This window comes from Delphinus delphis, chromosome 17, assembly GCF_949987515.2.
Source record: "Delphinus delphis chromosome 17, mDelDel1.2, whole genome shotgun sequence".
NCBI classification, from domain to species: domain Eukaryota; kingdom Metazoa; phylum Chordata; class Mammalia; order Artiodactyla; family Delphinidae; genus Delphinus; species Delphinus delphis.
The window spans coordinates 39,700,071-39,719,530 of record NC_082699.1 but is presented as its reverse complement, the minus strand read 5'-3'; the positions used below and the strand labels follow the sequence as shown (position 1 = coordinate 39,719,530).

General features: G+C 38.1%; 1 protein-coding gene across 1 annotated transcript in view; it reads right to left on the bottom strand.

Moving 5' to 3' along the window:
- NDUFAF6 (NADH:ubiquinone oxidoreductase complex assembly factor 6) overlaps positions 1–18,561 on the bottom strand; it is a 40,090-nt gene extending 21,529 nt beyond the window's left edge. Inside the window, exons 1-3 of the mRNA XM_059994926.1 lie at positions 18,354–18,561; positions 13,677–13,776; positions 1,329–1,451 (exon numbers count right to left, since the gene is read on the bottom strand). Coding sequence (XP_059850909.1) covers positions 1,329–1,451; positions 13,677–13,776; positions 18,354–18,550 — 420 coding nt within the window. The 5' untranslated portion in view covers positions 18,551–18,561. The remainder of the gene's footprint in view (positions 1–1,328; positions 1,452–13,676; positions 13,777–18,353) is intronic.
- Positions 18,562–19,460: the final 899 nt, after the last annotated feature.

The window sequence follows — 19,460 nt, the reverse complement described above, 5'->3', positions numbered from 1 at the left end:
AAGTAGCCCCCACTCACCACAACTAGAGGAGCCCGTGCACAGCAACAGAGACCCAATGCAGCCAAAAATAAATTAATAAATTAAAAAAAAAAAAGAAAGCTGGTCAACGTTAATCAACAAAATTTAAGCAGCTATTAAAACTGGACAAATTGGCATATACGTAAGCATTGTGTAATTTAGATATGTTTTCCAGAATTTTTTTAAGAGAAGCGAAGGCAAGATAAATTTGTGTTAAAGAAATCTCTGACCTTTCACATTATTTCCTGACAAAGGTCAGAATCTTCAGTGCACGTCTTAGCATAAACCTCTAATGCAGTCAGGTTTGTATATAAAATAAATAAGAGTTTCTGGATTTTTAGAGAAACTTTTTTCTAAACTGAGTCACCTAGGATGAGATTCTTGAAGTGGGATGAATAAAGGTAAACAACTAGTCTAATACTCACAAGCTTCCCATCCACTCTTTCTTCTCAGTCCCCAGTGGAGGGGCCTGGCTTTCCATCCTTACTGAGGCTCTGTGAAGTCAATCTGGGGCCCACAAATGGGGCCTGCCTCTGCTGGGGCGCAGACCTGAGAAGAGGCGTACCACTGTCAGGTCTGTCAGTGGCTCCTGTGATGGAAACTATCTTTTGGCATTCATCATATTACAATAGGGACACAGATCAGTGATGAAAGGTACCTAATTCCCTTTCTCTGTTCACAGTTCAGCGTTATTTCTAAACTGTGCATGGCTGTTTGTGAATGAAGAATCCATACAGCTTTAATGTAAAACTAATTACTAAATACATCTAGTTTACAAATAATACCCTAGCCCATAGGTTTCCATTCTCGGACACCTAAAATTCATCAACAAATAAGCAATTCTATCAAACTAGACAAGGCAGTTTTAGATTTGTGTCTGGACAATGATGAGAGCACGTCTCCTGTCACAAAAGATCAATGCGTGATTTTCTACTGCCCAGAGTACGGATTAAAGCACTGGAATAAGGAGCTGCAGGGCCGACAGAAAATGTACCTGCCACTGCTTCAAAATTTGTAGGGCTTAAATTCTGCAATCAAATATGTGGAAAATAACTTATAGCATATAGAGATCAGATTTCTCCTTCCTCCTTTTATAAAGAAATACACTGAAGATGTGTGCAAATTATTCATGGATGATTTTAAATTCTGTCAAATCTAACATATATCTGAACATTACATGAGCCTAAAATTATTTTCAGGATAGATTCCCCATTGACATTATCCAAATTGTATGTAACAAAAAGTATGCTCAAATAACATTCTTACAAATTAAAAGTAGGGGTCTTTTTGGGGGGTTGTTTTTTTTTTACCTTCCATAGTTCAATGGCCACAGGCTGATGTGGTGGACTGTCACAGTATATATCATCCACAGTTTTTTTCCAAAACTGCATTCTCATCAGTCCAATTGTTTTCTCAGAGACAGAGTCCTTAACCTGTAAATAGTGTTTAAAACTTTAATAAATGCACTGTTCACAGTCTCAAAAACCAGCATTGTAACTGCATAATCATATAATTCAGCCAAAAATTAAGTTTCTCTACATTTAATTTTTTCCTTGAAGTTATGTATCATTTAAATTATCATCATTATGAGTTTCCTAAGTAAAAGCTACAAATTATTTGGTGCTTATTCAAAAATATTTTCAAGGTCTGCATTCAAAAATAGGAGCAATTCTTCTAGAAAAAAATTGCAAGAAAAAACAAAGAGAGGGAGGGGGATCATTTCGTTTAAAAGAAATTTAAGAAAGAGATCAACCAGTCCCATGTAGACCTATTTGAATCCTAGTTTAAAGAGACAGAGACAACTAGGAAAATCTGAACACCAGACGTTTAATGATATTAAGAAATTATTGTTAAATTTTTAATATATAATAATGGTATTGTGGTTATTTTTTTAAGTGAGTTCTTTTAGAGATGCAAACTGAAATATCTGCAGATGGAAAAATTTGAGACTTACTTCAAAATAACCTGGAGGTGGAGATGAGGAGGGTGGGGAGTAAAGATGAGAAAACAAGATTGGCCATGAGTTAGTAACAGTTGGAGGTGGGTAATGAGGTATATGGGGGTTCATTATGCTTCTCTCTCTACATATGAATATACTTCATGTTGTATATGACTGAAGTTTTCCAAAACAAAGTTTTTCAATAATAAGTGGAAGAGAAGAAAAACAATTCTCACTGGGTTAGTGACAGTAAAAATATTTTTGAGTCTGAAGATAAACCTAGGAAATAGAACCAGAGGCTTTTTAGAGGAAGCAGAGAAGGAACTAATATTTATTTATCAAATGTCAACAAGTAGGGCTTCCCTGGTGGCACAGTGGTTGAGAGTCCGCCTGCCAATGCAGGGGACACAGGTTCATGCCCCGGTCTGGGAAGATCCTACGTGCCGCGAAACGGCTGGGCCCGTGCGCCATGGCCGCTGAGCCTGCGTGTCTGGAGCCTGTACTCCGCAACGGGAGAGGCCACAACAGTGAGAGGTCCGCGTACCGCAAAAAAAAAAAAAATGTCAACAAGTACCAGGTACTGTACCAGAGGTTATCTGATCACAATCCTCACAACAAACTCACAGGGTCCTTACGAATACACCCATTTTACAAACACAGAAATTATGGCTCAAAAAGGTAGAAGTTTATCCCATGCTCTGCATACTCACAGCTCTTATAATGGAACCAGAAGGATATGTAAAAGATTGTGGGAGAGGGGAGGGGTTGACTACAAAGGGACACATAAGGGTTGATGGAATTCCTCTGTATCATGACTCTAGTGGTAAATACGTGACTCGAAGCAGTTCTCAAAACCTAGGACTGTACATCACAAAAAGTGAACTTTACTGTGGTGCATTTAAATAAACTCATTTATTTATTCACTAAGTAACTTTTTAAAAGAAGATTATTAGACTCTCTCCCTCACTTACTACTGATTAAGAATGGCACTGGGTCAAGCAAGAATCACCAATGCATGCTAAATCTAGGAGGTAAATTTTTTATTTTTAATTGAGCTATAATTGACATATAACAGTATCTTAGTTTCAAGTGTACAACATGATTTGTATACGTATGTATATATTGTGAAATGATCACCATAGGTCTAGTTACTATCTATCACCACACATAATTAGGAATTTGTGTATGTTGAGAACTTTCAAGATCTACTCTATTAGCAACTTTCAAACACATAATACAGTATTAGCTGTACATTACATTCCCATGACTTATTTACTTATAACAGGAAGTTTCTACCTTTTGACCACCCTCACCCATTTCACCCATCTCCCACCCACTGCCTCTGACAACCAGCAATCTGTTCTCTGTATCTATGAGTTTGGGGTTTTTTTTGTTTTGCTTTTGTTTTTGTTTTAGATTCCACATATACGTGAGATGATATGGTATTTGCCTTTCTCTAACTTATTTCACTTAGCATAAAGCCCTCAAGGTCCATCTGTGTTGTCACAAATGGCAAGATTTCCTTCTTTTTTTATGTCTAAGTAATATTCCATTGTGTAGATATACCACATCTTTATCCAGTCATCCACTAATGGACACTCAGGTGGCTTCCATGTCTTGGCTATCGTAAATAATGTTGCAATGAACAAGGGGGTGCATGTATCTTTTCAAGTTAATATTTTCATTTCCTTTGGATAAATACCCAGAAATGAAATTACTGGATTATATGGTAGCTCTAGTTTTAGTTTTTTGAGGCACCTCCATGCTGTTTTCCACAGTGGCTGCACCTGTTTACACTTCCACCAACAGTGCACAAGGGCTCCCTTTTCTCCACACACTCTACAACACTTGTTATTTCTTGTCTCTTTGATAACAGCTATCCTAATAGGTGTGAGGGGATATGTCATTGTGGTTCTGATTTGCACTTCTCTGATATTAGTGATGCTGAGCACATTTTCATATACCTATTTGCCATATGTGAGGTAAATTTTGATGAGGACCATGGTCTTAAAATGTTTCCTTATATTTAACAAGGAAAAAAATGTTAACATCTTGACTAGTGACCAAAATTGGTATTGCCAGTAAGAGGCATACAGACATGTAATGCCTCCTTGTGATTCCCTGAGAAGGACATATACCATTTAGGTAGTTAAGCATTAGACTAGATATATATAAATATAATCATGACAAAAAATAAACTCCAAATGAGAAATACTCAATTTTTGAAAAGGAACAATATTGTTTTTAAAATGTCAATGTAATAGAAGACAAAGAAAGGCTGTGGAAATGTTCCAGATTAAAGGAGGCCAAAGAGACATGAAAACTAAATGCAATACATTATCCTAGATTGGATCCTGTACAGAAGGGTTAAAAAATGCCATAAAGGACATCACTGAAATCATCTGACAAAAGTGGAAACCAGAAGGTAGATTAAATAAATGTACTGTATCAATCTCAAATTTACTCAAACTGATAACTGTTATGTAAGAGAATATTCTTATGGTAATGAAATACAGCTCAAGTTTACAGGGATAAGGGCCATGGTGTAGTCAAGTTACTGTAAAATGATTCATAAGAAAACCAGTGCATGTATGTGTGTGCATATTTGTGTGTGTGTGCATATTTGTGTGTGTGTATGTGTGTGTGTGTGTGTGTGTGTGTGTGTACCCAGAGAGAGAGGGAGAGAGAGAGGGAGAAGGGGAGAGGGGCACAATATGATAAAGCAAATAGGGCAAAATATTAACAAAAGGGTATATGGGTATTTGTACTATTCTTACTTTGGTGTGTGTGAAATTATTTCCAAATAAAAAGTTGGGGTTTTTTTTTTTTTTTTTTTTTTATGGTCTTGGTGCTGGGTGGGTCTCTTAGCAATGCTTAGTGTTCAGATCCCATGGCATATGGTCTATTCTCAATACAGCATCAAGAGTAATCCTTTAAAGAAGATGTGGCGTATATATATATATATACACACACATACACACACACACACACACACACACACACAGTGGAATATTACTCAGCCATAAAAAAGAATGAAACAATGCCATTTGCAGCTATAAGGATGGACCTAGAGATTATCATACTAAATAGAGTAAGTCAGAAGAAAAGACAACTACTACTTACCAAAGTGATATCATTTATTTGTGGAATCTAAAGTATGACACAAATGAACTTATCTATGAAACAGAAACAAACTCACAGACATAGAGAACAGACTTGTGGTTGCCAAGAGGGAGGGATGGATTGGGAGTTTGGGACTAGCAGATGCAAATTATTATATACAGAATGGATAAACAACAAGGTCCTACTGTATAGCACAGGGAACTGTATTCAGTATCTTGTAATAAACCATAACAGAAAAGAAAAAATAAATACATTTTTAAAAAAGAGTTAATCCCTTTAGGAGGGAGATCAAGAAGGCAGAGTAGGAGGACACTGAGCCCACCTGCCCCCATGAACACATCAAAAATACATCTACATCACTGAAAACAACCTGGAAACTGGCAAAAAGGCTCTTCTACAACCAAGGCTGTGAAGAAGGATGCACATGGAGTCGGGGAGGAAGGGAGGAAGAGAAGGACCCAGGCCCTTAGCAGGGGACACAGAAAAGGAGGGGGATATCACACACAGGCTCAGGGAACCACCCTGGGAAGCAAGGGGTTTGAGCCACACACCAGGCACCCCAGCCCAAGGGTCTGACACCGGTAACACAATTACCCTTAGCTGGTTTGAAAACCAGTGGGACTTACTGGAGGGCTGTAAGAAACCAAGACTCTGCTTGTGAAGAGTATGCACACACTTACTTATTCCCGGGAATAGCATGGAGGCTGCAGACTGAAAACTGCCTGCGGCTCTGACCAGCTGCCTGCTCCAGCCTCTCCTGCTCCAGCACTGCTCTCCACTAGGGCGAAGCCTGTCATTGCTAAGGAGAGTACACACACTTAAAGAAAAGGAAGCCAGCTTGGACCTGACTCTGCCTCTGAATAGCGTGAAGGCAGCCATTAACAGCACGCACATCAGGCTGCAGGCTGAAAACTGCCTGGGGCTCTGACTGGCTTCCCAGACCATTCCAGCATGCACCCCAGCCCACACCAGGCGCCTGCTCCAGCCCCTCTTGCTCTCGACTAGGGCTGAGGTGCCATTGCTAGAGGAGTGCACACACTTAGAAGGATGGGAGGTTCAGACCAACCCTCAGGGCTTGTGCTCCAGCACCTTGGGCGCCAGACCCCACCCAGACAGGATGGTGACTGCCACTGGAAGAGCAAAGGAAAAGCTCCAGCTCACACCTGGCTCTGGCTATAGCCCCTTCATCTATAGCCCTACCTCTCACCAAAGTGGTAGCTGCCAGCACACCCCAGGAGAAGACATGACCTATGCTCACTTCAGATCCAGCCCTCCCACCAAAGTAACTGGGCAAGCAGACTGCATAGGGGCAGTCCCACCCAAGGACACCCCTTCAAGATTGGGACAGGTAACCAATCTTATCACCCAACTCATAGAGACAGAGCAAGTTAAACAATATGAGAAAACAAAGGAATATGTTTCAAATGCAAGAACAAGGAAAAAACCCTGAAAAAAACCCTAATGAAACAGACATAAATAATTTACCACATAAAGTATTCAAAGCAATAGTAAAAAGAATGCTAACTAAATTTGGGAAAAGAATGAATGACCACACTGAGAATTTTAACAAGGAACTAGAAAATATTAAAAAGAACCAGTCAGAGATGAAAAATACAATAAATGAAATGAAAAATGCACTAGAAGGAATGAACAGCAGACTAGGTGATAGAGAAGAACACATAAGTGATCTGGAAGAAAGAATAATGGAAATCACCCAATCAGAACAGCAAAAAAGAACAACAAATTTTAAAAAATGACGATAGTTTAAGGGACCTCTGAGCCAACATCAAGTGTACGAACATTCACATTATAAGGATTCCAGAAGAAGAGAGTGAGAAAGGGGTAGAAAATGTATTTGATGAAATTATGGCTGAAAACTTCTTGAAGCTGAAGAAGGAAACAGATTTCCAGGTACAGGAAGCACAGAGTCCCAAGCAAGATGAACACAAAGAGACCCACCCCAGGACACATCATAATTAAAACGGCAAAAGTTAAAGAGAATCTTAGAGGCAGCAAGAGAAAAATAAAAAAAGAGAGAGAGAGAAAAGCAGAAAAACATACAAGGGAATCCCCCTAAGGCTATCAGCTGATTTTTCTGCAGACGCTTTGCAGGCCGTAAGGGAGTGAGTGGCATGATATACTTAAACAGCTGAAAGGAAAAAACCTACAACCTAGGATACTCTACCCAGGAAGGTTATCTTTCAGAACTGAAAGAGAGATAAAGAACTTCTTGGATAAGGAAAAAACTAAAAGATTATCAGTACTAAACCAACCTTACAAGAAGTATTAAATGGTCTTCTTTAAGTGGAAAAGAAAAGGCTACAAGAAGTAAGAATTTATAGGTGAAAAAAAAAATCCCACTAATAAAGACAAATCATATAGAAAAGGCTGTGGATCAACCACTTAAATATTAAAGCCAGTATGCAGATTATAAAACAAAAAGAAACTGTAAAAGCAACCATAACTATAATAAACAGTAAAGAGACAGACATGAAGATGTAAAATATGACATAAAAAACACAAAATATGAGGCAGGGGAGTAAAAAACGTAGATCTTTTAGAATGTGTTTTAACTTAAAAGACGATCAGTTTAAGTCACGTAGATATAATTATTGGTCAACATATATGAACCCCATGGTAACCACAAATCAAAAACGTATAAGAGGGCTTCCCTGGTGGCTCAGTGGTTGAGAGTCCGCCTGCCGATGCAGGGGGCACGGGTTCATGCCCCGGTCTGGGAAGATCCCACGTGCCGCAGAGCGGCTGGGCCCGTGAGCCATGGCCACTGAGCCTGCGCGTCCGGAGCCTGTGCTCCACAACGGGAGAGGCCACAACAGTGAGAGGCCCGCGTACCACACACACAAAAAAAACAACAACAAAAACCCTACAATAGATACACGAAAACCAGTAAGAAACGAACCCAAGCATACTACAAAAGAAAATCCTATAACCACAATGGAAGAAACAAAATGAAGAAGAAATTAACAGAGAAGAACTACAAAAACAATTGGAAAACAAGTAATAAAATGGCAATAAGTACATACCTATCACTAATTACTTTAAATGTCAGTGGACTACAATTACTTTAAATGTCAAAAGACACAGGGTGGCTGATTGGATTAAAAAAACAAGACCCTTCAACATGCTGCCTATAACAGACTCACTTCAGGGATAAAGACACACACAGAGTGAAAGTGAGGGAATGGAAAAAGATATTTCATGCAAACAGAAACGACCAGAAATCAGGAGTAGCAATACGCATATCAGACAAAATAGACTTTAAAACAAAGGCTATAACAAAAGAAAAAGAAGAGCATTGTATAATGATAAAGGAACCAATACAGCAAGAGGATATAACATTCATTATCATATGTGCATGTAATATAGGAACATCTAAATACATAAAGCAAATATCAACAGACATAAAGTGAGAAATTGACAAACACACAGTAATAGTAGAAGACTTTAACACCCCATTTACATCAAAGGACAGACAATCCAGAAAGAAAATCAATGAGTAAACAATGGTCTTAAATGACACATTAGACCAGTTAGAATTAATAGATATCTATAAGACATTCCATACAAAAACAGAATACAAATTCTTTTCAAGTGCACATGGAACATTCTCTAGGACAGATCACATGCTCGGCCACAAAACAAGTCTGAAAAAATTTAAGAGGATAGAAATTATATCAAGCATCTTTTCTGACCACAATAGTATGAAACTAGAGATCTATCACAGGAAGAAAAATGGGAAAAACACTAACACATGAAGACTAAAAAACCAATGGGTCAATGAAGAAATCAAAGAGGAAATCAGAAAATACCTCAGGACAAATGAAAATAAAAGCACAACTTTCCAAAATCTATAGGACACACAGCAAAGAAGTTCTAAGAGGAAAGTTTATAGTGATACAGGCCCATCTCAAGAAACAAGAAAAATCTCAAATAAACAACCTAACCTACCATCTAAAGGAATTAGAAAAAGAAGAACAAACAAAGCCCAAAGTCAGCAGACGGAAAGAAATAATAAAGATCAGAGCAGAAACAAATAAAATAGAGACCAGGAAAAAAAAAGAAAAAAGTTCAATGAAACCAAGAGCTGGTTTTTTGAAAAGATAAACAAAATTGATAAGCCCTTAGTCAAGCTCATTAAGAAAAAGAGAGAGATCCCAAATAAACAAAGTAAGAAATAAAAGGGAAGAAATTACAACTGATATCACAGACACAAAAAAAAATCAGAAGGGAAAACTACAAACAGTTATATGCCAATAAATTGGACAATCTAGAAGAAATGGATAAATTCCTAGAAACTACAATCTTCTGAAACTAGACCAAAAGAAATAGATAATCTGAACAGACAGATCACTAGTAATGAAATTGAATCAGTAACCAAAAAACTCCCAGCAAATCAAAGTCCAGGACTGGAGAGCTTCACAGGGGAATTAAACCAAATACACAAAGAGGAACTAATACCTATCCTTCTCAAACTACTCCAAAGTACTGAAGAAGAGGGAAGATTCCCAATTATGAGGCCACCATTACCCTGATACCAAAACTAGACAAAGACACTACAGAAAAAGAAAATTATAGGCCAATATATCTAATGAATGTAGATGTAAAAATCTTCAACAAAATATTAGCAAACCAAATTCAACAATATGTAAAAAGAATCATACACCATGGCCAAGTGGGATTTACTAAAATGATGAAAGGATGGTTCAATATCCACAAATCAATTAATGTGATACACCATATTAATAAAACAAAGGATAAAAATCACATGATTATCTCAATAGACTCAGAAAAAAACATCCGACAAAATTCAACATTCATGCATTCATGATAAAAACGCTCATCAAAGTTGGTATAAAGGAAACATCTCAACATAATAAAGGCCAATTATGACAACCCCATAGCTAACATCATACTCAATGGTGAGAAGTTTCTTCTCTAAAATCAGGAACAAGACAAGGATACCCACTCTCACCACTTCTATTTAATATGGTATTGAAAGTCCTAGTCACAGCAATTAGACAAGAAAAAGAAATAAAAGGCATCCAAATTGGAAAGTAAGAAGTAAAACTATCACTATTTGCAGATGACATGATACTAAAGAAAGAAAATCCTAAAGTCTCCACCAAAAAGCTATTAGAATTAAGAAATGAAGTCAGTAAAGTTACAGGATCTAAAATTAATCTACAGAAATTTTTTTGTCTTTCTAATACACCAATAATGAACTATAGGAAATAAAAAGCAAAAAAAATCCCATTTAAAATCACATCAGAACGAATAAAATCATAGGAATAAATTTAACCAAGGAGGTGAGAGACCTATACTCTGAAAACTAAAAATTACTGATGAAGAAAACTGAAGATAATACAAAGAAATGGAAAGATATCCCATGTCCATGGATTGGAAGAATTAATATTGTTAAAATGTCAATACTACCCAAAGCAATGTACAGATTTAATGTAATCCCTATAAAAATACCCATGACATTTTTCACAGAACTAGAACACATAATCCTAAAATTTATATGGAACCACAAAGACCCTGAACAGCTGAAGCAATCTTGATAAAAAAGCATAAAGCTGGAGATACCACATGCCTTGATTTCAGACTATACTACAAAGGTACAGTGATCAAAACAGTATGGTGCTGGCATTAAAACAGACACATAGATCAATGGAACAGAATAGAGAGCCCAGAAATAAACCCATGTATTTATGGTCAATTAATCTTTGACAAAAGAGGCAAAAATATACAATGGGGAAAGACAGTCCCTTCAATAAGTGGTACTGAGAAAACTGGACAGCTACATGTAAAAGAATGAAATTAGAACATTTTCTCATACTATATATGAAAATAAACTCAAAATGGATTAAAGACCTAAATGTAAGACTGGACACCATAAAACTCCTAGAAAATAGGCAGATCACCCTCTGACCTATGTCATAGCAATATTTTTTTGGATCTTTCTCCTCAGGCAAAGAAAACAAAGGCAAAAATAAACAAATGGGACCTAATTAAACTTAAAAGCTTTTGCACAGCAAAAGAAACCATTAACAAAGTGGAAAGACCACCTACTGAATGGGAGAAAACATTTGCAAATATTTGCAAATGGTATGTCTGTTGAGGGGTTAATATCCAAAATATATAAACACCTCATACAACTCGATATTAAAAAAAACAAACAATTCAATTAAAAAATGGGCAGATGACCTGAATAGACACTTTTCCAAAGAAGATATACAGACGGTCAAGAGGTATATGCAAAAATGCTGAACATCACTAAGCATCAGGGAAATGCACATCAAAACCACAATGAGATATCACCTCACATCTGTCAGAATAGCTGTCATGGAAAAGACCACACATTAAGAAATGTTGGCATGGATGTAGAGAAAACGGAGCTCTAGTACACTGTTGGTGGGAATGTAAATTGGTGTACCCACTGTGAAAGCAGTATGGAGGTTCCTCAAAAAACTAAAAACTGAACTACCATATGATTCAGCAACTCCAATCCTGGATATATATCCAAATTAATCAAAAATAATGTACATTATCACTTGCATGTAGAATCTAAAAAATAACACGAATAAACATAAAACAACAAAAAAAGAGAAGCAGACTCACAGATATAGAGAACAAAGTAGTGGCTACCAGTGGGAAGAGGGATGAGGGGAAAGACAAGATAGGGATAAGGGATTAAGAAGTACAAACTACTATGTATAAAATAAATAAGATACAAGGATACACTGTACAGCACAGGGAATACAACCAATACTTTGTAATAATTTTAAATGGAGCATAATCTATCAAAAATATTGAACCATGGTTGTACACATGAAACTAGTATTGTAAATCAACTATACTTTAATAAAAAAAATTTTTTTAAGGGTAATCCTTTAGAAACATGACAAAGATGTGATGTCTTTCTCTGCTCAGAACCTTCCAATGGTTTTCCATCTCACTCAGAGTAAATGCCAAAGTGACTGAAGTGGTCTCCAAGACCTTACTTTTCTGTCCCAGATACCTCTAACCTAATCTCCTCCCACACTCTCCCTCCTTTCTTTGTTGTGCCACACTGGCCTTCTTGTCTTTGAATATGTCAGGCACACTTACATCTCAGGGCCTTTGCACTTGCTGCTCCTTCTGTCTAGAAGACTCTTCAGACACATATCTCACTCCCTTGCCTCCTTCAAATCTTTGCTAAAATGCCACCCTCTCAGTGAGGTTTTTCCTGATCACCCTACTTAAAACAGGAACCCCTGCTATACCTAGCCTTCCCTATCCTCCTTAATTTTTCTGTACAGTATTTACTTGTTCCTTGAATACAGGGACTTTGTATATTTTATTCAATGCTATAACCCAGTACCGAAAATAGTGCCTAGCATATTTTGGACAATACTTGTTGAATGAATGAATGAACAAGACTGTGTACAAAAAAGGAGTAAGACAGACAGCCATCAGGAGACGGAAGTGGCATCTTGTGCAGGGCAGTGGGACCAAGGGGAAGCCAGGTGGACACTGCCTGGAGTGGCACACAGGTGCAAGGCTACCTGCACAGTTGAATTTATTTAAATTAAAAAAAAAAAAAGCAAGACATTCCTATAAGGTGACAGAGAATCAGGGAAAATGTGGAAGATTTATTTATTAAAAATGGAATTTTAATTATTTTACAGTTATAATGGAAGATCACATTGGGTACTATTTATCGTTAAATTGTGACTGACTTAAGATGCTGAAGTATAGTTTATACCTGAAAAAGGATGAAGTAAAAAAATATAGACCCATGACTTCTAGAAATACACCGAGGACAAACAGCCAGACTCTATTACTCTCTGCAGATTTATAGTGTTTAACCACAATTATGCCTCAGTTCTATACTCACATCCTTTCATGTGCTCCTACTTCCCGTCCTATCATATTCACCAGAGAGGCTGTGTCAAAACTTGTCATACTCTTGAAGACTCCAAACCCTCCCGTGCTCCCTCACTCTCAATAACCAACCTCTCCATTTCATTTACTGAGAAGATCAATGCAATTCTATCTCAACTCCCTCATTTACATTCTCCATTTCAATTTATCTTATATCAGCACACATTCTTTCCAGTCTAAGAAAAAGAAGAGTCGCTCCTTTGTTTGTAATTCTTTAGAAAAGTTAGTATGATATAAGGTCTGGGTTTGCTATAATTGCTTCAATTTCCATTTCACTTTAAAGCTAAAAACTCAATTTAAAAAGTGCTTTGAAGAACTGCTATATACAAGTAAATTATGCAAATGTGTAAAGAATAAGCAGTAATACTCTGATTAACCTATTCAATTAACAGACAAATGTGCAATGTTAACTGCATAGTTTTATAATATCCTTAAAAAAAGAAATTCCAGGATGGTCTTTCCAAAAACATTAAGTTCATTAGCTAGTTTTATTGTTGGAATTGAACTGTTAAGCAAGAGAAAGAAATCACCAGCAGAAACCTTAAACACATCTAACATATAAATTACTACTATATTTCTTTATTGTTCAGCATTAAACATATTACATCACTATTTTTACAAATAATTTTTAAGGTATTTTAATACCAGCCTGAGCCAGTTCCACATTGAAAGCTCTCAGTGCACAAGCAGAGCTTCTGGATTCTGCAGGGAGTAGCAGGGAGCATAAATAGCCTTCATAATCTCGTTTCCTATAATAAATAAGCAAAACAAGATAATTACTTTTCACTTTCCAAACTGCACACAAAAAAATACTGACCAAAATGAACCGAAAACAAGGCTTCAACTCAAAATAGCCCCCAAGTTTCCTATATTTTATATCTGTTTATCTACAATTATAAAAAATTTATCTGCTTCCAATCCCAGACCAGTTAAAATGAATAATCAATCTCTATTAATTTATTTTGACATATATATATATATATATATATATATATATAATTTTAACTGTTTCAGAATCACTTTGGTTTTAGTAAGAATTCAAATGAGTTACAGATGTAGAAATCAAGAAAACAGTGCCAGCAAGTATTGGTATGAACTCACGGTTTTGAATGCATAGATAGATACATACATAAGACAAAGACAGAGAACAATATGGGGGGTGTGTGGGAGGGTGCACCTGTGTGTATGCGCACACACTCACACTTACTTCTATTTCCCTACAGCATCTGCTGACAAAGCCTAGAAACAATGATATCCGCCCTCATACCTGCAGTATCAGTGAACACACCTTGATTTCTCCACTGAAAGAAACTAAGGCTCCTTGAAGGAATGACTGTCTCCAGGGCTGGTGGAAGGAAAATACCAAATAAGCCTGAAACATCTTCTTGAGCAGAAAGTAAACAAATGTTCAAAGAATGGAGTGACTTGTTAAAAGGACAAAGAAATTGGCTTGATGAAGTTCTATTGGCCAAGTCTGGGACAATTTGAGCATCAAAAAAATAATGACAGTAAAAGATTGTAACAGGACCCCATGAGCTCATACCAATATAAATGAATGAATAAATGCAAAGAGAAGGAAAAATTTGACAACCAGTACAATGCCAACTGATAAACCTAGAAGACATGATTGAATTTTTAAAATCACCACTTGATAACTATCAAAGTAAAAACTGATTCAAGCAAATATCACTAAATGTCTGAAAATGTTAAACAGGTGAAAGTTTGATAGAAAAAGAATATTTACATAGTATTAAAGTATCTTCTCACAAAATAAATATTATTTGCTAACATTCTTATTAATTTACAAGGGAGAAACCTGAAAGACACTTGAGAACCAAGTAACAAAAAGTTCACTCCACAGTAATAGGATAAATCAACACCATGTGCTTTCTGACATGATACTGAGAAAAGAACAGCATAACTTCTGTAATATTCCTGCAAAAATTGTGTAAATCATGAGTAAACATTAAATAAGCCCAAACTGAAAGTCTACAAAGTAGCCTGTCCTGTTCTCTTAAAAAAAAAAAAAAAAAAAAGTCAAGTTCATGAAAGATAAGGACTGAGAAACTGTTCCAGATTGGAGAAGACTAAAGACACGTGACAACTAAATGTAGCACGTGATCCTGGATACACGGAAGACATAACAGACTAATTAGAAAAATGTCAATGGAGTCTGTGGATTAGATGGTAATACTGGATCAATTTTAACCAAAATAATAAGGGGGGTAATGGGGCATCTACATCTTATTCTCAAGTGGTTCAAAACGTTAACAGTGAGGGAATTTGGGTAAAGAGTACATTGGAGCTCTGTGTACTATTTCTGTAACTTTTATGTGAATTTGAAATTACTTTAAAATGAAAAGTTAAAAATATATAATCCTTAACTATATTCATTCTAGGATGACTTAAGTATAAAGTGCTTACCAGGGCTTCCCTGGTGGCACAGTGGTTAAGAATCTGCCTGCCAATGCAGGGGACACGGGTTCGAGCCCTGGTCCAGGAAGATCCCACATGCCGCGGAGCAACTAAGCCCGTGCGCCACCACTACTGAGCCTGCGCTCTAGAGCCCATGAGCCACAGCTACTGAAGTCCATGTGCCACAACTACTGAAGCCCGCGTGCCTAGAGCCGGTGCTCCGCAACAAGAGAGGCCACTGCAATGAGATGCCCACGCACCACAACGAAGAGTAGCACCCGCTGACCACAACTAGAGAAAAGCCTGCGCACAGCAACGAAGACCCAGCGCAGCCATACATACATACATACATACATAAATAAATAAATATAAAGTGCTTACCAGACTGCCTATTGACAAGGCTACTTTCACTGTAATACACTGGAACCTTAATATAACAGTATTTCCTATAAAACAGTACTCAGTATAAAATGGGTCCAACCTCATTCCTGTGGCTAACAGAGAACTTAAACCTTCACAATTCCCCCAACTTCCACATAAACAAAAGGGAGAGATCATGAATAGATAGCAGTAACCTTGTTATCACAAGACAGCTCTACTAAAAAATCTCACCATATGCGGTTTCAGCTACAATATGGAGAGTTCAGACAAAACTTTATAGCTTATACTTGTAAATATATATAGATGTAAACATTTCTAAATTTTATTTTATTATAAACAGTCTCTAAACTTCAAAAGTGTTTAAAACACGTGAAAGTTAATATGAGACAGTAAGAAAACACTGAACAGGAATCAAACTACAATCTTAATTTCCATCATTCAACTAGTTATTGACAGAAATGATACCAGTCATGTCTATTTCCTAACTTGAAAAATGAGGCTTGATAGTCTACCTGTTTCGTGTCTCCTTAAAAATAACCAACATGTGAAGTACTTCAAGTTTCTTACATGAAAATGAAAAATGAAATGAAGACATAACAGAACTGTAACAGTCTCTGGGAAATAAGATATTCTACACAGCTAATGGTTTGCCCTGTTAACAATTTTTAAAATACTTTGGAAATTTTTCTAAACAATATTACCCTCTTCTTTACATTAAATAGGATATACTATTTAACCATTTCTTCATCAATCAGGATCACTGTTATCAACGTTGACTACTGGTATACAAGGATAACCTATAAATAGCTAACCAAGGTCCGGTTACCTAAGAACTCTTCCAGATAATGAGAAATGCTATGCTATGATGGCTTTATACAGCAGCAGAGTCAATAATCTTTCATTCATTCATTCATTCAAACATTTATTCAGTGCCTAGCACGTGCCAGGCACTGCACTAGACACTGAAGATAGGTATAGACTTCAATCTAGCAGGGAGAGACAGACATATGAGAAGTAAGCATATCTAGTGCTAGGACTGCTATGCTAATTCCACGGACCTGTGCCACTGAAGCACAAAAGAAGAAGTGGTTCCTCAGTGAGGCTGGAGAACTGCACTTCCAGATATCACCACTGCCACCTCCTCATCTTATTATAACACTAATCCCAAGGCCTGAGGTGGTGTTCCTCAAACCAAACCCCAAGAAGCCTATGTAAATTAGGCTTGAGATTTTCCCAGGAACCTTGATTCCTAGAAGATCCTCGGCTGGCTAATCTGAAGTTATAGTCTAATATCTTGTCTGATATTTGGAGGCCTTGCATAAGATACATGTCCAAAACAACCCTGCACACACAATTTCGGAGGCCAAATCTTGCAAAGATTAATGGACAATTAGAAGCTAAAAGTTCTAATCTTCCTTTCAAGTTCATTTTGTTTTTATTTTAAACTATTTATTGAGCATTTGTTATGTAACAGCATTTTTATATACATCATGTAATTTAATCCTCACAACCATGTTATAAAGTAGAAGTAGAAATCTACATATGAGGAAATAGCTGACTCTTAAAGTAATTAACTTTCCCAAGTGACAGAGCTAGGATTAATAGACTCAGATAAGGTCTGCCTGCTGCCTGCTTTTCGATAAATCGCTAGAGTCAACAGCCTCCATTCCACTTAAATACCAATATGGACAGATTAAGTATCTGGCCATTTATAAATATATATTTGAGAAAAGCTGTTATGTGATATCCACAGACTATTTCTAAAAGAATATATAAGAAATTAGTAAGAGTGATTCAACCCTGGATAGGAAAGTTAGGATACTACTGGTGTCAAAGAAAAATTGCACTGAACGAGTGGATATGGATGGTATACGTTTTGGTAACTTAAATGTCTTATCATCGAAAAATGATAACTTAAAAATTATATAGATGAATATAATCTTTTTGGCTTTTACGATTCTTAATGACCTGATTTCCACCAATGCTACCTTGTTTCTCCTACAAGCAATCAACAAGTAAATAAGGTGGGGTAGGAACACTATTTCAAAAAGTGATTAAAAACGAAACAAAATACTGAAATGCATGGGAATGTTGTCGTTGTTCTAAATGCTCTAATCCACATAACTGTAAGTGGTAGGTCTACAACTGTTCCCTCATACTTTGTAACGAAAATTAGATAATTTACTTGTAAACTACTTTGCATAGTGCCTGACACATAGGAAGAACTCAAAGTTAACCACTGCTTAATTAAAATTAGTTACTAGCCATGTTTCGAATTTTAAAAAGCTATTCATGCAAAGCGTTTAATTAGGTAAAGTTAAGGCTCGGGCAAGGTGACAGACGAAGGCATTTTGCCACAAATTTGTGACCAGTGTGAAAGCTCCTGTTGCCTCACTCCCCCATACACCCGAGCTCACACGCTGAGGGACACAGGGAAGGTGCAGGTCCGCCCCGAGGCCCGCCGCGCCCACCAGGGTCCCTTTCGGCCTGCTCCCCGACCTCCCGGCCGGGGGCAGTCCGGCTCGCTCACCGCAGCAGCTCCAAGCAGTAGCGGTCAGTGCCCGAGGTGCCAGGTCCGCTGACCGCGGCCACGCTCCGCCCGGACCCCGCGGGCTCCGGAAGCCGCCATGCGTTCGCCCACAGGCCCCTGGGCTGCCGGCAGCGGCACAGGCCGGGGACGCCGGGCCGTAGAGGGCCCCACGCCGACAGCAGCGTGGAGGCCGCCATGACAGGGACGCCGCCGTGCCCTTCGACCTCGCGCTGTTAGCGCGCGGACACGCCTCTCCTCGCCACGCCGCGCCACGCCCCCGGCAGCTCTGTCTGCGCACCTCTTAGCGGCGGGAAGGAGACCGCGGGACTCCCGTCGGAGATGAGACAGGTGTCGCTGTGGTCCCCTGCATCTGCGCCGCCGCCGCCTCGCTCCTCGGCCTTATAGGTTCCAGGAAAGCCCCGCCTAAATTCGACGGATCTCGCCCGGGTTCTCCCCTTTCCTTCCAGGTCCTTCTGAAGATGTATTGATATTCATCGAGGGGCAGTAGGAAAGAGAATAATTTGACAGTTTACTAGCTTGATTTATAACTTTTAAACCCTTATTCACATGGTATATGAGCCTCCTTTGGCACTCTTACCATCAGGCCCCTCGAATATTATCGTTGGGTCTAGTTGCCACGACCTGACTTGGTCCAAGCCAGCAGCTGCCTACATCTGGATCCCAGTAACACCTCCTGCCTCCAGATTTGACCAGATTTTTCGCGCTGCAGCCACACTTGTTCTTTCTAAAGGGTGCCTCTGATCATGACCCCTCCCTGCTTGACCAGTTTTACTGCGTGTTGGATAAAGCTCCTCCACGATAGTAGCCTGTTTTTACCTTTCAGCCTCAACCCTAGCTATCTGCATTTGTGACTCCATTTTAATGTTTCTCCTTAAACCCATGGGAGAGTACTCTTGTTGTCTGGACCCAAGAACTCTAGCCAATTCACCCTGCTTTGGTTTTACTCCCTGACACTGGCTCTCTTCAGCCTATGCAGGACCTCAGTCCCTCCTGCATAATATTCTCTTTTCTCTCTGGGCTTCAGTCCTTTAGTTCTGACAGACACACACTAGTGTTTCTGATACCAAAGTTTAATAAACCTGCTCA